We start from the raw sequence: 27,871 nt of genomic DNA, 5'->3' as shown, positions 1-27,871 counted from the left end.
GGTTCAAGCCCCACGTCGAGGCTTGGAGCTCACCGTCCAAACTTATACTCCGGTGCAGTGCTGGGGTGGGGGGCAAGGTGTGCTGCATTGCTGGAGGTGGCCTACTTTGGATTAGATGTTAAACTAAGATCCTGTCTGCCTGTTCAGGCAGATGTTAAATGTAACTGCCCGTTCAGGCATGAACAGCCATGGAGTGAGTGACCAATTGTATCTGGGAATTGTTGGCCAGGACACTGGGAGAGAGAAACCCTTCTCTTCGTCGTGGGATCTTTAACATCCACCGAAACAGATGGGACCCCAGTTTAATGTCTCATCACAACCCCCTCCCCACACCGTCCTGTGCCCTCTTGACCTGCAGTCTTGAGGTTTCTTCCTGGTTCAATTTCTCAGTCCCATTTGCCATGTGGTTTTTGGTCAGCTGCAAATCTCTCACACATAGCAGCCGGCCAGACAGGTTATTTTTATTGTAAAAGAGACCGAAAATAGCACAGAGCCAAAAGCATTGTCTGATTTTCTCACCGCCCCGGTAGTGCAGGAAGGGGGTGGGGGGGCTGTAACTCCAGGTAAAAACAACCAATTGTAATAATACCCTCAGCCTGTACCGAGCGGGAATCAGAGCAAGGCACTGAGAATGCTCCTCAGAGTCTCAGCCCAACAGTAGGAAGTGCTCCGTGCTGGGCAGTGGGTGTCTCCATCTTTTGCCCCCAGTCACACACCACTTTAGGTGGCTCTCTGTGAAGCAACGACTCCCCTCCCACTCCCCCGCTCAGTCGCCCAGGCACAATGTCAAGGACTTTGGGATGTTCTCCCTAGCGAGGTGTGAAAAGTGCGGTGTAAATGTCAATTTGTATTGTACTGTAATAACAGCAATAGCAATCTTTTTGTGGTTAAGGACAAAAATTCTCCCAGACACTTGTGAGTGTGACATCTGTTGGAGACGAGAGATGGTTAACGGGGAAGGAGCAGGAGATTGGAAGTCCAATTCCATATACCCATCACCCCAGCCCTTCTCTTGCTGAATAGTGCCATTATATTATTATTATTATTATTATTATTATGAGATCTTTAACGTTCACCTAAACAGGCAGACAGGACCTTGGTTTAACACCTTAAAGGGGTCATTGACAGCAGACTTCAAAATGCTAAAAGATTTTGTAACAATAAATAGTGGGAGATTATTCCCAATACTGGTTATTGGCGGTGGGGGTGAGGTGGTTGTGGGTGGGGGGGGGAGGGTGGGGGGGAGGAGGGTGGGGCAAAGCTCCAGGATTGTCTGTGGGTTTCCGAGACCCAGAGGACATTGGTTTTAACTTAAAGGAAGTCTCAGGCAGTGGGTGTGTGGGACAATCTGCCAACAAAACTCTTCTATCCTCATGTTGCTATCATTAACCTCTTAAAAAAATAATTTAAAAATTAAGTTTTTGTTTAGCATTTGAAGGGCCTGAAAGAATTGTTCTTTAAATAATAATAATGCTTGCATTTGAAATAGCAGCTGTGATATATCACACCATCGAGACGTCTCAAAGCACTTCATTGGATATGCTGTAAAGTGGAGTGACTGTGTATTTTGGGGGGAAATGCGGCAGAAAGTTGCGCTCAGCAGTGTCCCACAAACAGTCATGGAGTGAATGACCGATTTTATTTGGGGGATTTGTTGGCCAGGATACAAAAGAGCAAGCGCAGCAGACACAATGGGCTGAACAGCTTCCTTCTGTGCTGTAAATTTCTATAGTTCTATCTTATTCCCGTTAAGATGATCGCTTGCTTGAGCAGTTTTCGCCCACAAATATACAGTCAATTCACTTTACAGCATATTCTGTGAAGGCTTTGAGACGTCGAGAAGACGTGAAAAGTGCTATATCAAATGCAAGGATTATTATTATATTATTATTATCCTGGGAGTGTGGACGGCTTGCCCATTGCTCTGTCCCTGACTTGAAATGATTTTCCATTTGAGTGGAAAACGCAGGTCTTAAACTCTGAGTAATAATAATAATAATCCTTGCATTTGATATCACATCTTTGAGACGTCTCAAAGCACTTCCCAGAACTCAAAGCGCTTCACAGAATATACTGTAAAGTGAATTGACTGTATATTTTGTGGGCGAAACGCGGAATAATGCAGTGATAATAATAATCAGTTGCGCACAGCAGCGTCCCACAAACAGTCATGGATTGAGTGAACAAATTATTCTTCTTATTATTTTATTTGCAGCGGAGAATCCACAGCCTGCGCCATTCACTCACTCCAAGTGCACAGGGATAAGGTTCAGCTGTCGTCCACATTCCCCGGGGAGGGGGGGGCGGTTTGTGGAGAGCAGTGACTGGATTGATTTTATTTGTGACCTGAAGTGATATACGGAGTTGGGAAAGCTGTGTGACTGCATTGGAGCCCCCCCACACTCAACACTAAACACATCACACACAAGGTTCTGATGAAGAAGACCCTTTGGCTTATTTAATAACAACTCTTGCACTTGATAAAGCGCCTTATCCTATCCACCTTCAAGACTGAGGTGGATAGATATTTGTTAGGTCAGGCTATCAAAGAATATGGGACAAGGGCGGGTAATTGGACTTGAGGTACAGATCAGCCTTGATCGTATAGAATGCAAGAACAGGCTCGAGGTGAATGGCCTACTCTATACACAGTCAATTCACTTTACAGTATACTCTGTGAAGACGTCTCAAAGACATAATAAGTCGCTATATCAAATGCAAGGATTATTATTAGATTATTACCACTGCTGTTTCCATGTTTCTACTGTTTCTATGTTTATCACGTCGTTGAGACGTCTCGAAGCGCTTCACAGGATATACTGTAAAGTGGATTGACTGGGTATTTTGTGGGTGAAACTTTAAAGGGAATAAACTTTAAGACAAAAGCGAGTTAATTCAATAAAATGAATTGACTGTATATTTTGTGGGTGAAATTTGACCTCATCCTTCCAGCATCACCACCCCTTCCCATCACATCACACTGCACATTGTCTCCTGAATGAGTCCTGTGCCATGGTCTCAACCACCCTTTCTGGTAACTCTGTTACAGTCCTTAATAACCCAAGAGTTATTTCCTGATGTCTGTGCTGAAATTGCCCCTCACACCCCTGTGCTCTCTTGTCTCCCGCTGCCCTGATTTAGCTGAGTATTTTCCTATGTTAATTTTCTCCATCCTGCTCGTCAGTCCTCGAGTAATGTAGAGCGGGGACATGCGTGATGTTTGTCTACATAGCGACTCTCCTCCTCGAATGGGAGGTTTGATGGGATGATGAGCACCAGGGGAGCCTGAGAACCTCCATACCTCTCTGATCTGTTTACCCCCCCCACCCCCCCCCCATTCCACCACCCACTGCCTCCGTTCGGCTGGCTCCGGCCTCCTAGTTATCCTTCGTCCCCTCCGCTCCACCATCGGTGGCCGTGCCTTCAGCCCCTGCTCCCATAAATTCTGGAACTCTCTCTCTCAATCTCTCCGCCTTGCCCCCTTCTCACCTCACATTCAAATCCCACCTAAATCTTCCTCTTTGATCGTGCTTATGTTCGCCTCAGCCCTCCCTCTCCCCCTGGCTCGATGTCAAGTGCTCCAGGATGCTACCCCCGCATGAAGGCCGCTATATAAATGCAGGTTGTTGCAGTTGTTAGAGTCACGAACCTGACGTAGCCCGGTGGATGGCCTAGACAAAGCAAACACTGACTGGCTGTCATCATTACTGCGGTGGGTCTGCAGCAATGGTAACAGCCCAGCCAGCCTGGCTTGTCAGCAGCAACGTGGAGGGGCAGGCTGGTCACTGGGGCTGGCATTCCCCCTTGCAAGCCAAGCCCTCCGAGCTTGACAAGCAGCGGTAGCTTGCCAGGCAGTGCTTTCAATGGCAAGCTACGTGGTTTTAGCTGGTTAGACTCCCAACAATACACAGGATGGCGTTTAAAAGCCCAAAGCCTTGGTTCTTTCCAACCTGCAGCTAATACTCTCCGGGATTAGGTAAGCAGCACATTTCAAAGGGAAAGTTCTGTATGTGGAAGTCTTGGTCTGGTTTGGAGACTCTTGAGCACGGTGATGGGTTTCCGTGTTGGCTTTAAGCCTTCAGACAAGCTCTCAAAGGGTTAAATTCCTGCGGGCTGAGGAAACCACCGCTTCCTTCTCTGGCTCAGAGCTCGCGAGCGGATAGTCTGTGAGCATTTGTTTCCTTAATGAGGAAACATGCAGTCAGAACCTAACTTATTAAACCAGTTTGTCCTCCGTGCAATAGGCTCCGACCATTAACTCTTACACACCAGTCAAATGCAGATCTGCTTCCCTTCAGACAGTTGGCAAAAGCCAATGAAGCAGTGTGTACATACAGGCAGGTGGCTCAAGGGGAGAGCAGTTTGCGCTCCTTCTCTCACTCTCTTCCCCTCACCAATGCACTGCAACTGCCATCGCTTAGAGGAGATTTAAACCGAGGTCCCGTCAGTCCGTTCAGGCGGATGGTAAAGATGCCACAACACTATTCGAAAAGAGAAGGGAGTTTGTCTCTCTCTCCCGGTGTCATAGCCAACAATTCCCCAATAAAATGGGTCACTCATTTCATGGCTGTCTGTGGGCCGTTCCAAGTTGGTGTTTGCCTACAAAATCCACAATCACTAGACTTTACAGTAAATCCTGTGAACTGCTTTGAGATGCCCTTGTGATGTGAAGGGTTCGCTATCGAAGCTAAGCTGCGAAGAGATGACTGGCCAATGTATCTGGGGGACTATTGGCCAAGGCACCAGGATAAACTCCCGTCTCTTTAATCCTTGGGATCGTCCTCTATCCCTCCTCTTACTCCTTCCTTCCCATCTTCAGGTCGCACCTGAAGACCTTCCCATTCGATCGTATCTATGGTCACCACCCCCCGTCTCCCCGGCTGGGGTCGTGCTCTGGGAGCTACTCTGCGTGAGGGGTGCTGTATACGTGCAAGTTGTTGTAGTTGATGTTGACGTTATCCTTTGACCTCACCCACCTTGGCCATTGATGGAGCGATTGTGGCCAATTCCAAACCCTGATTAAAATACACGAGGGCGAGGATTGTGCTTCAGGGAAATCAAGTGTTAGTGCCAGCAATGCTTCAAAGTACAAATTGACGCTGTTTTCTTTTTAATAACAAATGTAAGTTGTGCGTTTGCCCCAGTCAGTGCTCAAACCTTTACAGTCAGCCTTCAATAAACCACCTAGCTCGGGAGGGCTGGACTAACATAGCAAAACAGGAGCACGAGGAGGGCAGTCAGCCATCAAGCCTGATATAACACTTATTAGATGTATTTCTTCACAGCCCTGAATAGCCTCAGTACCCAAGTCTCTGTCTAGTGCTCTCACTACTATATGGGATATAGGACATAGGTAGTTTGGGACATATGTGCATGTGACCACAAGGAAGGTGGAAGGCGAACTCAATGGACCTTGGTCTTTTTTTCGTCTCGAATTTATGTTCGTGTGTTACCCAAGTCTCTGTCTATCCCACTTGTAACCATCCTTACTCATTCCGTCTCTCTGCTTTCTGTGGTGGACCAAATGCACATCTTTACAACAACAACAACAACAACAAGATTCCATTTATACAGCGCCTTTCACGTCGGGAGGACGTCCCAAGGCGCTGGCCCTCTGTGTGAGGAAACGCTACTGACCTCAACTCTAACTGAGGGTAAGGCTCTGCTCCTTGTTATGACCGTCCACTGTCTAACCTGTCAATTCCTTGTCGTTATTTTATACACCTCAATCAAAAGACCTCTACTCTCAAAGGATATGACCCTAGTCTACCTAGCCTCTCATCATAGGCATACATCAAATGCAAGGATTACCAATTATTTATTATTGTTGTTATAATAAATAATAATCTTTGCATTTGATACAGCGCCTTATCATGTCTCCAAGATGTCTCAAAGTGCTTCACAGAATATACTGTCAAGTGGATTGACTGTGTATTTTGTGGGCGAAACGCGGCAGCTAATTTGCACACAGAGGGTCCCACAAACAGTTGTGGATTGTGTGACCACATTTTTTTTCAGTGATTATTATTCAGTATTATTGTGATCTAATATTATATATGATTTAGATGGGCTAAATTATTATTGACTATTCATCAATATATAAGAGGCATTTATGTCTTTAGCTAACTGAATCTCACCATTTAATTTGAATTGAGACCGAGATGTGAAGTTGCAGTGGTGGGGAGTCTGGGCATCAAGTTCAGGAGCTCTGTATCTATCGTTGTTTAATACATTGCCTGTGCTCGGCCAGTTTAATCTGCTGCGTATGTCAGGCATCAGAGCCTTTGAACAGAGGCTTGACAGAGAATGCTAGAACGCTGTTTTCATTTTAATAGCAAATGTAACTTGTGTGTTTAATATACAATAATAATCCTTGCGCTTGTTATAGTGCCTTAATGCTGAAATGACTCAAAGCTCTTTATTACTTCGGAAGGACGTTCAAAGCACTTCACAGGATTTATTGTGAAATGGAGTGACTGTGTATTTGTAGGCACACACAGTAGCACAATTGCGCACAGCGATGTCCCACAAACAGCCATGGAGTGAGTGACCAATTTTATCTGGGGGATTGTTAGCCAGGACACCTGGAGAGAGAAACTCCCTTCTCTTTTCGAATAGTGCCATGGGATTGTAATGTGCCCCTGAACAGGAAGATGGGACCTTGGTTAAGTGTAGTGACTGTGTATTTATAGACGAATGCAGCAGCCAAATTGCTCACAGTAATGTCCGACAAACAACAAGGAATGATGAATTATATCTGGAGGATTGTTGGCCAGGAAACTTCTTCTCTAAATAAACAGTGTTAAACATCTACCTGACCAGGCCCAGGCGGAACCTCGATTTAACGTCTCATCCAAAGGACGGCAACAATACAGCGTTCTCTCCCCCCAGCGCTGCACTGGAGCTTCAGCCTAGAATGTGAGCTCACAGTCCTGAAGAGGGGGAGTAAACCCATGACCATCTGAGTCAGAGGCGAGAGCAGCTACTAATGAGTCAAGCTGACACACAGAGCAATTGGTTCAAATACCCCACGACAGCAGGACCAGAGGGCATCGGCTCAAAGAAAGGGATGAAGTTCAGGTGTGGTGCAGACAGCGGGAAGACAAGTAGCAATATCAATATTATGTGTTATACTATCAACATCAATGGCAAACTATGTGGTTGTAGCTTGCCAACAATTACCCCAATATACAATCTGGGGTACTCCAAGCCTTGGCTCTTGCCAACCTGTGCCAAATACACTCTGGAATTAGGTAAGCAGAATGCGTCCCTCCAGGGAGAGAGAGAGAGAGAGAGAAAGCGCATTCCATTCCAACAATCTATCTCTGGGATTTCCATGTAGGTGGGATGCCTGGAAATCTCAGCTTGGTTTGGAGACTCTTAAGCAACGGTGATGGATTTCAGCATGTGTCACAGACACCCGGCCGGGCACAAAACAAAAACAAGTTACACCAGTTACCAGGATGGGAGGCTGAGGTCAGCAGCCCAGAGAGTCTTTTAAGAAACGCCTCTGATATTATCGTAATTCTTCTAACACAGGAGGCCCCAGAACTACAATTTCTCCAGCTTTCCACTCAACAGATATACGGTTCCTTCACACAGAGATATAAGGTTCCTTTCACTCAAGAAAGAGATATATGGTTCCTTCCACTCACAAGTACTATGATACTATCATTCAGAGATATATTGTCTCTCCCAAAAAATAAAAAATAATTCCTGTAGAGTAGTGGTTAGAGCACTCGCGTCCCAAGTGAGAGGAACCGGTTTCGAATTGGTGGATCGCTTTTCCGGAGGTAATAATTCCAACAAACAATTGGTCACTCAATCCACGACTGTTTGTGGGCGCTGCTGTGCGCAATTGGCTGCCGCGTTTCGCCCCTAAAACAGTCAATTCACTTTACGGTATATTCTGTGAAGTGCTTGGAGACGTCTCAAAAATGTGATAGGGTGCTATATCAAATCCAAGGATTACTATTATTATTCCACTGAGTATTATATGGTACCTTCACTCAAGAGATATACTGCCTCTTCCACTCCGAGCTACACGGTTCCTGCAGAGCAGGGAAGCGGCATCTGTTGGTAGCAGTTAGGCTGCACTTCTAGATTGATTTATTTTCAGATAATATTCATGTAGAGAAAAGCTAAGCACTCTGCAATAAATCATACTGGAGTCCTGGTGTCAGTGTTAATGGGGTGTAAATTTGATTTCCTGCCGCCTCAGCTGTTCGGGAATCGATAAGTGTGAGATTAATGCTTGCTTACGCTTCCACCGCAACTTCCCATTACCACAACTCTCAGCTTTTCTTTAAATCACACCAGTTGCGGACAGAGAGTTGGTGCCACAGTCTCTCTATATCTCTTTCTCTCTCAGAACCCATATCCTGTCTTTTTGGATTAGTCATTCAGCCATATGGCAACAGGATTAGGCCATTCAGCCCCTCGAGCCTGTTCCGCCATTCTATAAAATCATGGCTGATCTGTACCTCAACTCCAATTACCCCATATCCCTTGATACCCTGTCCTAACATATATTTATCCACCTCAGTCTTGAAGATGTGAATGGATCCCGCATCCACAGCCTTTTGGGGGAGAGAGTTTCAGGTTTCCACTGGCCTTTGAGTGAAAAACTGCCCCTGATTTCACTCCTAAATGGCCAGGCTCTAATTTTAAGATGATGCCCCTTGTTCTGGATTCCCCATCAGAAGAAATAGTTTCTCTGTTGCTATCGTATCGAATCTCTATTATTTTAAATACCTCAATCAGATCACCCCTCAACCTTCTAAACTGACAACAACAACAAAATGACATTTATAGAGCACCTTTCACGTCGGGAGGACGTCCCAAGGCGCTGGACAGTCAGGGGTCAGGACCAGAGCATGGGGGAGGGGTGGGGTAGGGGTGAGTGAAGGCAGAGAGGTGGGAGGGCGACTGAAGGCACGAACAAAGAGGAGGGTCTTGAGACTGGCCTTGAAGGAGGCGAGGGAGGAAGCGAGGCGAAGGGACCATGGGATGGAGTTCCAGAATGTGGGGGCAGAGAGGCTGAAAGCCACTGATGGTAGGGCGGGTCGGGTGGGAGACATGGAGCAGCGCGGAGCCTGCTGAACAGAGGGAGAGGGAAGGATGGTAGGGAGTTAGCAGGTCAGAGAGGTAGGAGGGGGTGAGGCCATGGATGACCTTGAAAGTGAGGATGAGGATCTTCAATTCGATCTTCTGAGGGATGGAGAGCCGGTGGAGTCGGGCAAGGGTGGGAGTGATGGGGTCACAGAGCCTGGTGAATAAAGGGAATACAGACCAAGTTTATGCAACCTGTCCTCGTAATTTAACCTTTTAACACGTTGTGCTCCTTCTGATCCCTGGGAGTTACATTTATACACTCTCCCATTCCTGTCCCCTCCCTCCTCCTCTTGTTGTTTGGCTCTTTCCTCTGGGTCAGAAGGTTGTTGTTGGGGTTAAGAGCTCCAAGACTCTACCTTGCGTGAAGGGCGCTATATAAATGCTGTTTGTGGGACACTGCTGTGCGCAATTGGCAAAATATACAAAATATACAGTCAATTCACTTTACAGTGTATCCTGTGAAACACTTTGAGACGTCATATCAAATGCAATGATTATCATTATTATTATAAATGCAAGTTCTTGTTCTCTCAGTGATTCTCTGTGAGTCTAGTGTTTCGCCTCCTCAGGGGTCAATAAGCCCCAGAACCCTTTTCGAATGATTTTGTCTCTATTGTTTGGCTCTCTCGTACCACTCTTGCTTCCAGGTCGGAAGGTTGTGGGTTCAAAACCCCACGTCAGGGACTTTGAGTTCACAGTCTAAGCTGACACTCCAATGCAGCTTGAGGGGTGGCGGGGCAGGGGGGGGGGTTGCACTGACGAAGGTGCCGTCTTTCAGATGAGGCGTCAAACCGAGGTCCTGTCTGCCTGGTCAGGTGAACGTTAAGATCCCATGCTGAAAAGAGAAGGGAGTTTCTCTCTCCCGGGTTCCTGGCTGACAATCCCCCAAATAAAATTGGTCATTTAACTTTGGGTCGTTTATGGGAGCTTGCTGTGGGTAAAATGGCTGCTGTGTTTGGGAGGAGGATGCCAAATGGAGCTGGACAGTCAGAGATTTGGACCCGAGCAGGGGGTTGAGATGAGGAGGGGTAAAGGGCAGAGAGGGTAGGGTTAGGGGGGTGGCTGAAGGGGGGTATTGAGACGTGCCTTGAAGGAGGTAAAGGGAATGTGGGAAGGGAGTTCCAAAGGGTTGGGGCAGAGAGGCTGTTGGTGGGGCGGGATGGGTGGGTGACATGAAACAGGCCGGATTCCGCTGAGCAGAGTGAGCGGACAGGTCTGTATGGGTTGAGACTCCTAAAATTGCCCACTAGTGTGCGCAATTGGCAGCCGCGTTTTGTCCATAAAATACACAGTCACTACATTTTACAGTATCTTCTGTGAAGCGCTTTGAGGCGTCTTGAAGGCGTGATAAGGCGCTATATTAAATGCAAGGCCTATTATTATTAGTCAGATGGTATTTACACATTATCAGGGTAAAATTCCATTAAAGCATCCAGATTTTGTCAAATGATTAAAAAAAGTCTTTTAATTTTTAAACCGTTTTTCTGTAATTTTCTTTAAGAACTATAGAAAACAGGCTTAATTCTGAATTTACCAAATTATACCCACTCTGAAATGTTCCCTTCATATTGTAAATCTAGAGCTCGGAGGAAATTCTGCCCTGATTGACGGATCACATTAATGCAGCTGAAATTCACTGCTACATCTCTGTGCATTATACCCTGAGACAAGTCAGCTACCTTAAGCAATGAAGAGAAAATGAAAGACAGTAATGGAAAGGGAGAGAGAGAGAGAGAGAAGGGAGCGATGGATCATCAGGCAGTCAGACAGAGAGATAGACAGAAGGAGATACAGACAGAAATTGAGATTTTAGATAAATCAATATAGCGAGACTGATCGAGAGAGAGAAGGGATTCAGTCAGAAAAAGCAACTGAGATAGACACCGAGAGTGCGGAGTGAGAGACAGAAACAGAGACAAAGAGAATGATACAGACGCAGAGAAATAGACAGAATGAGATAGTCAGAGAGAGATAGAAACAGAGAGAAATAGATAAAGAGATCGAGACAGAGACAGCGAGAAAGAGGAATAGACAGAGAAAAAGACACACAGAGAGAAAGAGAAATATTGAGAAAGATAGTCAGACAGAGATGGAAAAAGATGGGAGGGAAATGATAATAATAAATTTGTAACAAACCAGACATTATTTTTAAATATAGATAGATTTTAACAATTCTGTAACACACCAGATATTATCATAAAGAACAAAATAGATTGTACATGTCGTATTATTGATGTGGCTATCCCAAGCGATTATAATGTAAGAAATAAGGGAGGAGAGAAGATCCGGAAATATATCGATCTACAAATTGAATTGTATGTGGCAGCCTAACACAAACAAAGCTCCTAGAGTCTGTGCAACTGGGACTATTAATACGACTATTCAGAAATGGCTTGACAACATACAACATACAAAATATCAACCTCCTGCCAAAAAGGAGCTATTTTAGGAAGCTTAAACATACTAAGTAACATCCATTCATATGTTATGCAGCAAAGTTATTGGTCTGATTGACCATGACTGAAAAAAAATTGAAATTACCTCGGCAAAGTGATTTAAACTTATAATAATCCTTGCATTTGGTATAGAGCCTTTCACATCAGAGGACATCTCGAAGCACTTCAATGGCTAGTGATAGACATATACAGAGACAATGAGACATACATAAGGATAGAGGCATAGAAACAGAAGGAGATAGAGAGTGACAGATATAAACGTCACTCACATCTCATCGCATCTCGGGAAGACTCAAAGCGCTTCACAGAACATACTATACAGTGAATCGACTGTATAGTTTGTGGGCAAAACGCAACAGCAGTGGCTCACAAACAGTCATGGACTAAGTGACCACATTTTTTTTCAAGGGATTATTACCCCCGGAAAAGCGATCCGCCAATCGAATAGCAATCAGGTTCCTACTGACTGGGAGGTAAACAGAGGTGTGTGGAGTAAGGAAACTTGCTGAATATTTCGCCCTGACCGGGAATCGAACCCAGGTCCTCTCGCTTGCAAGGCGAGTGCTCTAACAACTGACCTACAGGACTCCACATAAAGATAGTAATTAGATAGAGAGAGAGAGATAGAGAGAGAGAGTGGGGGGCGGTGGGGGGTGGAGAGGCAGCGAGAGAGACAGCGAGTGACAGAGATGCAGACGTCCAGGTGTGCCCTGTGTTGATGCAGCAGGACATGGCATTCTCCATTCACAAAATCATACCACCCAGTTTCACTCACAACATGTTATTTCCTTTCCTTCTGGGCAGCACCACAGCCACTGTGAAGCGCTCCGGGACGCTACCCCGCATGAAGGGACCCTATATAAATGCAAGTTGTTGTTGTTGTTCTGGAGAGGAGAGACTGCACACTGCAGAGCTGGCAAATAGGAGATCCAATTCTTTGGGGACGTGCGAGACTGTGTATAACTGTAAAAACTTTGGGGATTAATCAAGTCTAAATTCAGCCAAATGTTGAGTGGATTCTGTTCCGCCCCAATCCATTCAGATAAGTTCTACAGGAGGACAAAAATCTACATGAGATCAGTCAGTTTTTAAGCTCTTACTGACAGAGTAGGTCAACGTAGAGCAATGTCTGTTCAGTACTGGTTGCTTACACTTCAAATCTTGTCAAAATGGATATGAAATACACCATGTGAATAGAACTGCCCAATGACAGTCATTTCATCCAAATCAACTCTTCCTACAGAACAGCAGAACCATGGATACACAATAAAACTCACACAACTTGAATCAGTCTAACCACTACACTACGGGGCTCCTCAATAGGCAGACTCAAATGATGGGGTTCACTGGGGAGAGACCAGCAATTCAGCCACCCTGCCTCAACACACCCAACTCTTCACAGACGCGGAGGTCAAAGTCCTGACGTGGAGCTTGAACCCACAACCTTCTGACTTAGAAACTGGGCCAGGCTGACAGGGCAGAGATGTACCACGACTGCCCAGGGACATGTCTACTTCATGTCCGAGTCCCATTGATGAGTCAGGAGGTCGTTCAGTGATCAGTGTCGGAGCATCAGTGTGGGATGGTCTGGGCAGGGGTCAAAGGGGAACAACAACACATTACATTTACACAGCACCTTTCATGTCTCAAGGATGTCCCAAGGTGCTGGACAGTTAAGGCTTTGCACCCGAACTGGAGGTTGGAATCAAGAGGGGTGGAGAGTGGGAGGGTGGGAGAACTGCTATGAGTTCAGGTTCAGAAATTGGTTTGTGATTCATTCTGTCCAGGAGCACTGGAAACAGAGAGTAACCAGATATCCTGTGGCTTAATGGACAAGATTAGTAATCCATAGCGGCAGTTTGGGATGACTAACCACATGTGCAGTGCTAGCTGACAGGAGCCAGGGGACATGACGGGTTTACTGATGGACACCGGGGGTGAATTTCCACCCGCCCCCAGCTTTACTCTATTTATGTAGCATTTCAGTCTGTCCAGAATTTGGCAAATTGTTGAATTCACTCCTTACTTTGAAGTCTGTTTACTGTAAATAATGATATTTACAAAAAANCAGCTTTAAAATTAAGCCTTTACTTGACATTTTGCCAAATTTTGGATAATAATAATAATCTTGAATTTGATACAGTGCCTTATCATGTCGAGACATCTCAAAGCGCTTCACAGAATATACTGAAGTGAATTGACTGTGCATTTTGTGGCGGAAATGCAGCAGCTGATTCCACACAGCAGGTTCCACAAACAGTTGTGGATTGAGTGACCAAATTATTATTTTCTTACTATTATTGCTCTGAAAGACCAAATCAGTGGTGTATATCTAGACCAGGTGGGACTTTTGCTGCCCAGTTTATAACAGAACCCTAAACAACAACAACTTGCATTTTATACAGTGCCCTTCAAGCAAGGTAGAGTCTCAAAGCATTTAACAATAGTAGAGCTTGACATCGGGCTGGGAGAAGGTGACTGTGGGCATAGTAAAAAAGGTCGTCAGGCTTGATCTGAAAATGGGGGCGAGGTGGAGGGATTGAGTTGCAGAGTTTCCTTGAGCAGTCGCTACGTAATACGGTGTTACATCTATATAAATGATCTGAACTCGGGTACAGGGAGTACAAATGCCAAGTTTGCAGATGATACAAAGCTAGAAAAGTAGTAAACGGTGAGGAGGATAGTAACAGACTGCAAATGGACATAGACAGACTGGTAACATGGGCAGACACGTGGCAGATGAAGTTTAATGTGGAGAAATGCAAAGTGATGCATTTTGTGAGGAAGAATGAGGAGAGGCAATATAAGCTGATGGTACAGTCTTAAAGGGGGGAAGGAACAGAGAGACCTGGGGGTCATATAGTAAATCTTTGAAGGTGGCCGGACAGGGAGATAAAGCTGTTAGAAAAGCACATGGGACACTAGGCTTTATAAATAGGGCCATAGAATACACAAGTCAGGAAGTTATGATGAACCTTTATATAAAACACTGGTGAGGCCTCAGCGAGAGACTGTGTTCGGTTCTGGGCCCCACACTTTAGGAAGGATGTCAAGGCATTGGAGAGGGTGCAAAGGAGATTGACCAGGATGGAGCAGGAATGAGGGACTTGTTCTCCTAGGAGCAGAGAAGGTTATGGAGAGATTTAATAGAATTGTTTAATAGGGTGAACAGGGAGAACCTGCTTCCACTGACGGGTGGGTCGGTAACCAGAGGACACAGATTTAAAATAGTTGTTAAAAGAAACAGGGGTGGGGGGGGGGTAAGGAAATTTTTTTCACACAGCAATTTGTTTGGATCTGGAGAACATTGCCTGAAAGGCTGGTGGAAGCCGATTCGATAACAACTTTTAAGAGACAAATAGATAATTATTTAGGGAGGACAAGTTTGCAGAGCTCTGGGGAGAGAGATTAATTTAAATAGCTCTTTCAAAGAGCCGGCACAGACATGTTGGGCCGAATGGCCTCCTTCTGTGCTGTATAATTCTATGATTCTTTGATATTGAATCCATGCATTATTATTATGGGATGTTAATTGCCGATGTTAAGAAGCAACACCAGCCAACCTTTGCTCTTGCTGTTCCCAGACAGGAGAAAATATTTGGAATTTAGTTAATTGCAAAGAGGGAGATTTGGTCAATCTCAGAGACAAGATGCTTTAGCTGAGGTGCTGAACAACAACAATAAAATGACATGTGTATAGCGCCTTTCACGTTGGGAGATGTCCCAAGGAGCTGGACAGATAGAGTAACGCACCCGAGCTGAGGGTCGGGATGGGGAAGGGCGGAGGGAAGCAGGGAGATCGAAAGCACGATCGAAAAGGAGGGTCTTGAGGTGGATCTTGAAGGTGGTGAGGGAGGGGGCAAGGCGGAGGGACTGCGGGATGGAGTTCCAGAGCTTGGGAGCAGAGTGGCGGAAGTGGGGCGAACAAGGCGGGGGACGTGAAGCAGGCCGGAGCCCACTGAGCGGAGGTAGCGAGCAGGATGGTAGGGGGTTAGGAGGTCGGGGGGGAGCAAGGCCATGGAGAGCTTTGAAGGTGAGGACCAGGATCTTTAACTGTATCCTCTGTATGATGGGAAGCCAATGGAGTTGGACAAGGATGGGGTGTGATAGGGTCGCGGAACTCTCGAGAGTGAACAGGGATCTCTCTGGGAGCACGGCTGACTGGATACAGTGAACTTGGCATCTCCTTGTGCCTATCAGGAGATACAATGCCATTGATTTGCTTGAGCTACGGACAATGACCGAGGGATTTCTGAATAACCTCCCTCACTGAGCTGGCCTGTTGGGACAGGAACAGGGGCTTTACACTGGGTAGGGGAGGGGGAAATCAGCCAGGGTTCCTGTTCCTGATCGCTGAACTGCTGTGTGCAATTGGCTGCCATGTTTTGCCCCCAAAATATACAGTCAATTCACTGTACAGTGTATCCTGTGAAGCGCTTTGAGATGTCTCGAAGACATGATCAGGCGATACATCAAATGCAAAGATTATTATTATTGTTATTATTATATAATGTGAATCTGCATATTAAGTAAGGCCAGCCTTGGATATTACCTTGAGATGCCTGGGCGGTTTAGCAGTGTATGAGGTCCAGGAAGAGCTGGGTTCAATCCCCAATGAACTCATTCAACCACTATTCATTGTGCCAGCCTGGCTCAGTGCAGGCACTCTTGCCTCTAATTCAGAAGGTTATGGGTTCAATTCCTACGTCAGGACTTACGAATCATAGAATAGAATCATAGAATATTACAGCCCAGAAAGAGGCCATTCGGCCCATCGTACCTGTGCCGGCTCTTTGAAACTACCAACTAGTCCCACTCCCGTTCTGAACACACAGCCTGAAAATTTTTCCTTTTCAAATTTTTCCTTTTCCTTTTGAAAGCTATTATTAAATCTGTTTCCACCACCCTTTCAGGCAGTGCATTACAACTCTTCGTGTAAAAAAAATCTCCTAATCTCCCCACTGATTCTTTTGCCAATTATCTTAAATCTGTGACCTCTGGTTGGCAGAGGAAACAGTTTCTCTCTATCTACTCCATCAAAATGCCTCATAACCCCCTCAACCTTTTCTGCTCTAAGGAAAATAATCCCAGTCGCTCTAGTCTCTCCACATAATTGTAGTCACTGATCCCCGGTAACATTCTTGTAAATCTCCTCTGCAGCCTCTCAGAGCAGTGTGATTCTACCCTCATAATTGCAACTCTTGTCTACTTTCTTTTGGCTTTCGAAGATCTTCTACATTTCCAGCAACTAAAAGTTTTTGTTCCACGCTTATTATTGTGACCTCGGGCTGCCAATTTCTCTGCTGGTCAAGAGGAAGGTGTTCAGGCCTGATCTAAAAGAGGGGATTGAGGGAGAGTTTCAAAGCTTCGGGATGTAGTGAAAACCAGAAAGAGATCGAGATACACAGGTTCCTGTTAGATGTGCTGAGTCTCTATTATAATATATTTCTGTGTCACTCACACACACATTAGTACACACGTTAAGCACCCACACACAACACGTGCACATACAATGCAGCAAAACGCCCAATTGTTAATGTCTGAAGACACTGAGCTTGGCACAGTCCTCAGGCCTTTACCTACATGCGAAGCTCCAAGTAAAGGGAGATCTGACTGCAAGTAAATTCTCCAAATTCAGTGCTTTTTTCATTACCAAAGGTGAGTGGGTAATGTAGAAAATGCCATTTATCCCCTAGAGTGTACCTTTTCTTGGGGAACGTTTAATCTGCAGACATGAGTGAGGCAGTGACAATCAGCCAACGTGTTCTGTGCCTGCCCCACCCTCCCCACCCAATAAATATTTATCTAACTGTTAGTGGCAAACCTAGTCAGCTCTGAAATTTGAATTTGCCTTCCCTTTCCTTTGTTGGCACTCAACCAAATGTCAGCGTTCGTGGGCGAGATATGTTCTGAGCCAGCGACCTGAGCCCGATGCACAAATTGGAAGGTCAGTGATGTGATGCGCTGAGCTCACAGGTACACAGAGAAGCTTCATTCGTTTTTACAGCACCTTAACTATTGAAACATCTAAAACCGCTTTGTAATTACTGTCAAGTACAGCGCCTGGGTCTTGTATGCTAATGCAGCAGACATTTTGCACGCACCAGGGTCGCGTAAACAGTGTGGAGGGAATGAGAAACTCTCTTCTTTTTTCCGATGTCCACCTGAGACTGGATCTAAGTTGAACATCTCATCTGAAGGTAGGCAACTGCGACGATGCAGCAGAACCTCTCCCGCAATAATGCGCTGGAGTAGTCAGCCTGCATTGGGAGCTCAAAGGTCCCACGTTGGGGGGCTTAAACCCATAACCTTCTGACAGAGTCAAGTGAATGAGCGGAATGACTGAGGCAAACTGACACAGCAGTGTCCCACAAACAGCCATGGAGTGAGCGACCAATTTTGTTTGGAGATTGTTGGCCAGGACACCGGGAGAGAGAAACTCCCTTCTCTTTTCCAATAATGCCATAGGATCTTTAACATCCACCTGAACAGGCAGAGAACAGGCTGACGGGACCTTGAATTAACAGCTCAACCGAAGGATGGCATTACTGACAATGTAGCACCCCTACCCATCCCACCCACCACAGCACTGAATTGGACCGTCAGCTTAGACTATGTGATTCCAAGTTCCGACATGGGGCTTAAACCCACAACCTTCTGAATTAGAGGTTAGAGCGCTACCACTGAGCCAGGCAGATACAGCACGCCGGATTGACTTTAAGGTCCTGTTTCTAATTTTCAAATGCCTCCATAGCCTTGCCCAATCTCTTAACTCTGTGATCAACCAGAGTTAAGAGATTGGGCAAGGCCACGGGTGACAGGATTGCTGGCCCAGGCAGGGGTGAAATTAATCGATAGAGATCTCATCTATCAGAGTAAAATTGGACGTTGTGTAAAGTTGTGCTCAGGCCTGAAGCGAGACGTTTTCTTGATAACTTTGCTGCCGAATGCTCTCAGCTCTGAAATAAATGCAACCAATTTCCTACCGGCTTCATATCTTCTCGCTGCCCTCCCCACACCACCCCCCCCACCGCCCCCCTCCCCCACTCTCCCCAACGCTCAAGCAACCAGAATCAAATTGGGTTTCATTGTTAGCAGCTTGAGGGGATTTTCCTCTGTCTGCTTCTGCTGATAGCGGTATGTGTACGTTTGCATGTGTGTGGGTGGGGGGGGGGGGGGGGGGGCTCGCTTGGAGGAGAAAGAATGGGTCCTTTGAACGAGCTGATAAGAGCAAAGCTGCAGCAGAGAGAAGGGGATTGACCGTCTCTGATGCTCAGAACGCACCCCCCCCCCACCTTCTCCCCCTCCCTGATAACAAGAGAAGCCCGTCAGCGATTTGTGAACACTGTCAGGAAATGACCTTATTGGTTCAAAGTTGAGCGACACAGGGAGAGCGAGAGAGAGAGAATAAATTCAAAACTGTTGGGATTAAAATTGTGGAAATGGGTTTCAAAAGGAGACAAAAAGAAAAGGAATCAATTTTTCAGAGATTTTTAAATTTTCCAGAGAGAGAGAGCGAGAGATACAGAGCGAGAGATAGAGAGAGAGAGCGATACAGAGAGAAGAGTGAGAGAGAAAGAGAGAGTGAGAGGGGGAAAGAGAGAGAGAGAACAGGTGTGACAGTGAGAGTGAAGAGAGAGAGTGAGATAACATGACCGACAGAGAAAAAGAGGAGAGAGAGAAAAGAGGAGTGAAAGAGAAGGAGAGTGTGAACAGTAGAGAGAGAACACGCGTGAGAGAAACAGGGAGAGAGAGAGGACATGGACTGCTGCAAGCCAGAGCTGGATCTTGTATACATCGGGGAGTGTCTGAGGCTGTGTGACCGACAAATTAAAGGGCGTAGGTAACAACAACAATAATAATCCATGTATTTGACGTAGTGGCCTTTCACATTGTCAGGCCGTCTCAGACCCTTCACAGGATATCCAGACTCAAACAACACTGGGACAGATGGCTGTGGGTTCAAGTCTCACATCCGGGACATTGAACTCACAGTCAAGGCTGATACTCCAGTGCAGTGCTGGGGGAGGGGAACATTGCACAGTTGTAGGTTCCAGGTGAGATGTTGAACCAAGGACCCATCCGTTTCTTCAAATCCACATTAATGATTCTTGCATTTGATGCAGCCCCTTACCACGTCTTCGAGCCGTCTCAAAGTGCTCCATAGGATATACTGTAAAGTGAATTGATTTGTGTTTTGTGGGCGAAACACGGCAGCCAATTGCGCAGTGAAAAACAACAACTTGCCCTTATATAGCACACAGGGTAGCGTCTCAGAGCGCTTGTCCCACAAAGTCATGGATTGAGTGACTAAATTATTATTATTTTGAAGAGTTATTACCCCTGGAAAAGCGATCTGCCAATCGACTAACAACCGGGTTCCTGCTTACTGCTGGGTAAACAGAAATCTGTGTGTTGAGTGAGGAAACTTGCCTAACGTTTCTCCCTGCCCAAGAATCAAACCCGGGTCCTCTCGCTTGCAAGGTGAGTGCTCTAACCGCTGAGCTACAGGACTCCACATTGAAGATCTCATGGAGCTATTTGAAAACAAAAAGGAGTTTCTGTCTCCTGGTGTCCTGGCCGACAATCTCCCAGATAAAATAATAATAATCTTTGCATTTGATATAGCGCTTTTCTATCTTCTAGATGTCTCAAAGCGCTTCACAGAATATGCTGTAAAGTGAATTGACTGTATATTTGTAGGTAAAATGGGGCAGCCAATTGTGCACAGCAGCGTCCCACAAACAGCCATGGATTGAAGTGACCAATTTTTTTTGAGGGAATATTATCAGGCGGGTGGAGTAAGGAAACTTGCCCAAGGTTTCGCCCTCTGTTGGGAATCGAACCCAGGTCTCTCGCTTGCGAGGCAAGTGCTCTAACCACTGAGCTAAAGGACAAATGTAGCTGAAGGCGAGCGGGACTCAGCTGTGCACAAAATGGAGGCCACACTTGCCTACGAAAACACAGACTTTACTGCACGGCTTGAGAAGTAAATGAGAAATCAGATGGAGACATTTTCCGAGGTCACTGCGGAAACTCGGGAGCTGCGGCTGGATTCAGCCTCACTGAAGCCTCACTGATGCATCCTGTTCCCCCCGGCAATGCCCGCATTGCACCTCTGCCAACATCCTGGGCACATCTGGCAGATTCACACACATCTGCGGTTCAGTGCCTCACTCGGGACGTGTGTGTGCCTGTGTGTGTGTGGCACAACGACCCCCGCAGGTCATGTAAGCTTCATGGGAGCCATTAGGAGGAATCAGTGGGGGGGGGGATAGAGAAGAGGGGGCGAATGGCCTCAGGCGGCAAAATACAGCATTCAGTTATGCAGTGTGTGGAGTGGGACGAGAGCCAGGCCTCCCCGTTACACTCCATGCCTCCAGATGCCACCAAGGGGTTAGTCGGGGATAGATAACAATGATCATAATAAAATAAAAAATAATAATTTGGTCACTCAATCCGCGACTGTTTGTAGGACATACAATTTTGACTGCCGTGTTTCGCCTGCCCACAAAATATGCAGTCACAGAATATCCTGTGAAGCTCTTTGAGACATCTCAACGAAGTGATGAGGCGCTGTATCAAATGCAAGGATTACTATTATTATATTATTGTAGATACATAAATCAATTCTGCACAGAGGGCGACTGTTCGGCTGTCAGTTTTCTTCCCACATTGGCCCCTTTTCTATTTGAATATAATCCTTGTATTTAGTAGATAACCTTTCCCATTGGCAAGATGTCTCAGAGCCCTTCACAGGATTTACTGACAAGTGGATTGACTATGTATTTTGTGGGCAACTAACGACCACACAGCATTGTCCCACAAACCAGCCATGGAGCGGGTGACCAAATTCCATTTGGGGGGATTGTTGGAGAGAGATACCAGAACACCAGGAGAGAGAAACCCCCTTCTCTTTTTTGAATAGTACCACGGGGTCTTTAACATCCACCTGAACAGGCAGACGTGACCTCGGTTTAACGTCTCATCCAAAGGACGGCACCTGTGACAATGCAACCGGCAATACACCAGAGGGTCAGCTTAGATGACTTAAATGCAATTGCCCACTGAGCCAGGCTGACAGGGTTTCTACAGTTCTGAGTGATTAAGAATAGAAAACCCGCCTGTTTTCCGACAGTGCTGGGAGTGCAGAACCAGGCATGGGGGTCAATGCGGGCTGCAATGCTACGGAAGATCCTGAGTGTGAATTAACAACAACAACAACAAGATTCCATTTATAGAGCGCCTTTCACGTCCTAAAGCCCTGGACAGTTGGGTCAGGACCCGAGCAGGGGGGAAATGGTCAGGGTGAGGGGAGGGAAGGGAGGGAGCGAGTAGGGGGGAAATGGTCAGGGTGAGCGGAGGGAAGGGAGGGGGAAACTCGGATATAAATTCCATTGATATAATAATAATATAAACCTTGCACTTGATATAGCGCTTCACAAAATATACTGTAAAGTGAATTGACTATTTTTTTTGTGGGTGAAACGCGGCAGCCAGTTGCGCACAGCAGTGTCCCACAAACAGTTATGATTGAAGTGACCAATTTCTTATTTTTTTTCTTGAGGGATTATTATCAGGTGTGTGGAGTAAGGAAACTTGCCCAAGGTTTCACCCTGCTGGGAATCAAACCCAGGTCCTCTCGCTTGTGAGGCGAGTGCTCTAACCACTGAGCTACAGGACTTCTGTAGATATAGATATACAACAACAAAATAATATTTGTATAGTGCCTTTCACTTCGGGAGGATGTCGCAAGGCGTTATATGCAAAAGAACAGTGCTTTGGGAACCACCTGAACAGCCAAGTGAGACATTAATCTATCATCACATCCAAACAACAGCGCCTCCTCAATGTGCCACTCCCCAGGTTCTGATCATCATTTACATCCATTTGGACTCTGATAGACACAGACTGAGTACTTCCCATGCCGCTATTCAAAAAGAGAAGGGAGTTTCTCTCTCTCCCGGTGTCCTGGCCGACAATGCTCTGAATAAAACTGCTCCAGTTGCCTACAAATACACAGTCACTACACTCGAGAATAATTCCTGTGAAGCAGTTTGAGCAATTGACATGAGAAACACAGTTTCTTTATCTCTCACTGACGGTGCGGACTGTGTGTGTGAGCTTCCTTTTGTTATATCCACTATCAGTTAAGGGATTACAGCCAGATTCAGGATCATCTGGTTAACAAACACAGTCTGCGGAGAGAGGAGCTCACGTCTCAGCTGTTAATAAATTAACAGGACAGGGCCCTCTTGCCGTAAGATAATAGTATTAGACAGGATGCCTCTTCCTGCAAGCTTACTGTTACAGTAAACCATAGGTAAGTTTCCTCACTCCACATGTCTAGCAGTAAGTAGGAACCCGCTTGTTAGTTGATCGCTTAGGATCGCTTTTACGGGGGTAAGTTTTCCTTCAAAAAAATAAAATAATGATAATATTTTGGTCACTTAATCCACGACTGTTCGTGGGATGCTGCTGTGAGCAATTGGCTGCCACATTTCGCCCACAAAATATAACAGTCAATTCACTTTATAGTATATTCTGTGAAGTGCTTTGAGACGTCTCGAAGAAATGATAAGGCGCTGTACGAAATGCAAGGATTATTATTATTATTACTACAGCCCAGTCAGTGCTCGGCTTATCCGTTACAAAGATTTACATAAACTGTTCAGCACAGAAACAGGTTATTCAGCCCAACCAGTCCAGTATTCTGCACATCAGACTCCACCCAATCCATACTCAGCCTGATGCAGTGGTAGCGCTTAGCCTCTGATCAGAAGGTTGTGGGTTCAAGCCCCACCCACGACAGGACTTGGATTCACATACTCTAAGATGAGACTCAAGTGCAGTGCTGGAGGAGGGGGGTGTGATTTATTGTCAGAGGTGCCGTCCTTCGGATGAGATTTCCCCCTGCCTGCTCAGGTGGGCGCTATTTGAAAGGGAGTTTCTCTCTCCTGGTGTCCTGGCCAACATTCCCACAATTAAAATTGGTCACTCACTCTGTGACTATTTGGAGGACATTGCTGCCACGTTTTGCCCACAAGACACACAGTCACTCCACGTGACAACAAATCCTGTGAAGCACTTTGAGATGTCTCAATGACGTGATAAGCCTTCCCATACTCTTCTATTCCCTTCTCCCTCTAACTTCCTCTTATATCCTGTCTGGCAAGCTTTCCCGCTGCTTGTCTAACTAGAACTACCCTACCTGTTAGGGCTTTGGGTTGCTGGGTTAACAGGAGCTGGCTCAATTCCAACCTTTCATTGCCAGGCACATCACCTTGGAGCCAGTTCAGTCCTGAAGGAGACCCCACTTACTTCCACTTACACATGTATAGCAGCCCAGTCAGTGCTGGTCTGGCCGTGCTACATCCAGGTGAATAATTCATCAGTTTTATTCAAGTTTCAGAAACCATCACAACTTTGTAATTCAACACTGGGTCACTCACGTGTGACTGCAGTCCCACAAGGAACATAAAATAATAATAATCCGTGCATTCGATACAGGATTGAGAACATTGAAATGTCTCGCAGTACATTACTGGGAGCCGCTCTCAAGTGTACTGAATGTGTCTTTGACGGCAGTCAATTCTGCTCACGGCAACGACCCATAAACAGCCAAGAAAGTGAATTACCAATTTATCCAGAGGATTGTTGGCCCAGACACCGGGAGAGAGAAACTCCCTTCTCTTTTCCAACTGCGCTTTGGGTCATTAACGTCCACTTGTTCAGCCACGTTAGGTTTAATGTCTCACCTGAAGGACGGCATTTCCCACACAATGCCTCACACCCCAAACTGGAAATTGGACAGGAACTTAAAAAGGAAAAATTTGTAAGGATATGGGGAAACAGCGGTGGAGTGGCACTGATTGGGTAAAAGAGCCGGCATAGGCACGATGGACCGAATAGCCTCCTTCTGTACTGTAATATTCCATGATTCTATAATAATCATCATTGCATTCGATCTTAACATCTCAAAGAGCTTCACAGGAATTACTGTAAAGTGGAGTCACTGTGTATTTGTGGGCAAACACTGTAGTGTCAGCCCAGACTGTAAGCTCAAAGTCTCAGACGTGGGCCTTGAATCCACAACCTGACCCAGAAGCACTGACACAGTAAATGTGGCTGCAAAACCAATGAAGCAACGGTGATAAAGTGTTTCTGGAGCTGAGCTGGGGAGAGTGACTGTGAGCTCGGGGTTACTAGCGAGGTGAGGAGCGAGGAGGAGAGGGAAGGGGAGAAGGGAAGGCGAGGAGAGAGGAGTAGAGGAAAGGAAAGGAGAGGGAAGGGAAGAGGAGAGGGGAGGCTGAACCCGTGTGGAGCCAGGCAACTGACGTTTGGTTTGAGAGCAATGCTTTAATGCGATGGCTGTGAGTTGTGAGCACTCAGTCAATTACCCTCCCGCCCGCCCGGCACCGAAGAACAGCCGGCATTTCTCTCACTGTGTTTCAATCACTCCCTCTCTCTGCCCACAGCCCCGGCCCCCAGGCCCTGCCTGCCGCAGTGACTGTAAATCAACCAATCTCTTGATGCTGATAAATCAGACTGTCACACCGCCCGCCACAAGCCCTAACTGATGGGAAAGATTCATTTCGAGCCACACATCAGGGGCTCGGAGCTCAGTCCAGGCTGATACTCAAGACACAGAGTCAGGGAGGAGCGACACATTGTCAGAGGCGTTGATCATCAGATGAGATTTTAACCGCGCTCCTGTCTCTGCTTGTTCAGGATAAAAATTCCCCTGGGGCTACCAGAATAAATCAGGGAATTTCTCCCAGTGAAGTAGCCCCAAAATTAGACTGGTCCCTCAGTCTCTTGACGGCTGCTTGGTAAGATGTTGCTGCGCGCAAATTGGCTGTTGTGTTTGCCCACGAATACACGGTGACTCCACTTTACAGTAATTTCTGTGAAGCTCTTTGAGATGTTAAGATCGAATGCGCTGATGATTATTATAGAATCATGGAATATTACAGCACAGAAGGAGGCTATTCGGTCCATCATGCCTATGCCGGCACTTTTACCCAATCAGTGCCACTCCACCGCTGTTTCCCCATATCCTTACAAATTTTTCCTTTTCAAGTTCCTATCCAATTCCCATCCAATTTGAAAATTGTTATTGAATCTATTTCACCGCCCTTTCAGACAGTGCATTCCAGACCGTAAAAACAATCTATACAATAAAGAGGAAATGTCTGTCTATCCGCCAAGAATGCAATAACCGATTGACGAAGAGATGTGATTTATACGTCATCGGAAAGGTCTTGCATGGGGGAGTGTCATTGGCATATTTTTTTCGGGAATCTCCTATTGTGATCTAAACAAGCTCATCACACATGTATGGACTCCAACAAGCAGTACTCCCAACACGACTCCTCCCACAGGAGCCCTCCCAACAAGGAGTCCTCCCACAGGAGTCCTCCCAGCTGAGTATAGATAAAGACAAAATGTCTGTCTGTGTGTCAATCTACATTCCATATTGGATTCTCTGGTTGCTAGCGAAGCTACAATGGGGTAGAGCTAGTTAATAATAATAATGTTTAATGTCACCCAGGAAGCATGGGCTATGCTTTGTGCTGGAGGCAACGAATGACTGGCCGGCTGTACTCACCCGTAGAGAGCCGTCACGGGCCTTTTCTGCCCTGCTTTGGGGCGGTAGGGTTTGGGTTCTCCGGCCATGTTTATATCTGTGAAAAGCGACAAGACAAACGGAACAGATTAATACAGAGCGTCACTTAGACCAGCAGCCACCCACTCCTGGACCGTGCTGAGCTCAGTGCAAGCCTTTTAGTTAATACCCTGGATGTGCAGATCGTTGGATTTATCAGGAGGCCCTCAGCCCAGTGAACCTATCCCAGCTCTCTGTACGAGCTACCTAGTAAGTCTCACTCCTCCACTCATACCCGATCCCATTTTTCCTTTCCAAAAATTTGTTTAATAATAATAATAATAATCCTTGCATTTGATATATTCACAGAATATACTGTAAAGTGTAGTGACTGCGTATTTTGTGGACGAAACCTGGCAACAAGTTGCATGCAGATTTTAATTCCATTTTGAAAGCTTTCACGGGTTCTGCTTCAACCTGTTTGTGTTTTTCAAGCGCTCACGTTTCTATATTCTGTGGTTCTTTCATTTTCTATGCTAAACAAGTAAGCCTCAGGCTAGTAACATCCCTCTCTCACTCACATGCACCTGGATTCTTCTTTGGCTGGTAAAGAAAGTCAGAGAGAAAAAGAAAGTCATGAGAGAATGGGAAGAAAGATATTCAGAGAGAGAGATTGCGTGACAGAGAGTCACTGTGACAGAAACTTACACCAAGACTCTGAGAAAGAGAAAAAATAGGAAGAGGTTCTGAGAGAGAGCCTTACAGAGAGGAAGAGCGAAAGAGAGAGTGACAGAGAGCGAGAGAAAGTGTAAGGAATCAGTGAGAGTGAAAGGCTGGCACAACGTGATATGATAGCCATCACTTTATTAAAGTAAATTGATTGTTGTTCTAAAATTATATACTGCAGGAGTTTTCACTGTTTTGAGGATTATTGTAAATAGATTTTTTTCTCATCTTATATAACTGTAATTATTACAGGCTGGGGGTGGGGAGGAGAGGATGGGGCACCTTATAATTGAGGTCACTTTCTAACTCGAAACAACCCGGTCAGTAATTAAATTGCCAATTAGAGTTGTGGAGAGGAGCTGATCTCAGAAGTGCGGAGATGACTTCCAGAGCAAGTAGATTCAAATAAGCTACAGCTCGACTACAAAGGCAGGGCTGGGCACACGGTGTGACTTGGAGGGTGCAGAAAAGCCAAGGCTTGGGGACCCGCAGAGTTAGGGTAACGGCTGAAATCTAACCAGCTAAAGCAACAAGATTACATTTGTATAGGGCCTTTCATGTCGGGAGGACGTCCCAAAACCACACAGCTTGCCATTGAGGGAGAGCGCTGGTTGGCAAGCTTTCCCGCTGCTTGTCCAGCTAGGACCACCCTCCCCGTTAGGGCTTTGGCTGCGGGGTTAACAGGAGCTGAGTGGGAGGATTCCCTGCCCCCAGTGACTGGTCTGCCCTTCCAGGTCCTGGCACTGAGCCAGGCCGGGCTGTGCTGCCATCAGCAGTGGCCTGGAGAGACAGACAGAGGCATGAAGTGGCAAACAGACACAGTTGAGGCTTGAGTTGGCAAGATTCCACCTTGATATACTAAACATCTAGCTTTACAACTCAATCATTCCATTTTTCAGTTATATTTAAAGCAATCTCTGTCCTTTAAACTGTGGTCGGTTTCACATTGCGCCCTTTCTCTTTAATC

The 27,871-nt window shown here is 46.1% G+C and overlaps 1 protein-coding gene and 1 non-coding gene across 4 annotated transcripts in view; both read right to left on the bottom strand.

The window, feature by feature from the left end:
* The window catches only part of LOC103186664 (RNA-binding Raly-like protein), a 215,206-nt gene that overhangs the window by 30,464 nt on the left and 156,871 nt on the right, over positions 1 to 27,871 (bottom strand). For all 3 annotated transcript variants that reach the window (XM_042340296.1, XM_042340295.1, XM_042340297.1), the window contains one exon: positions 26,182 to 26,257. In XM_042340296.1, the coding sequence (XP_042196230.1) occupies positions 26,182 to 26,257 (76 nt within the window). The remainder of the gene's footprint in view (positions 1 to 26,181; positions 26,258 to 27,871) is intronic.
* trnav-cac lies at positions 22,182 to 22,254 on the bottom strand. The gene has a single exon. It is a non-coding gene; the product is annotated as a tRNA-Val (tRNA).

Source organism: Callorhinchus milii, unplaced genomic scaffold (genome assembly GCF_018977255.1).
Source record: "Callorhinchus milii isolate IMCB2004 unplaced genomic scaffold, IMCB_Cmil_1.0 Scaffold14, whole genome shotgun sequence".
NCBI lineage: Eukaryota > Metazoa > Chordata > Chondrichthyes > Chimaeriformes > Callorhinchidae > Callorhinchus > Callorhinchus milii.
This window is presented reverse-complemented; position numbering and strand designations above follow the sequence as displayed.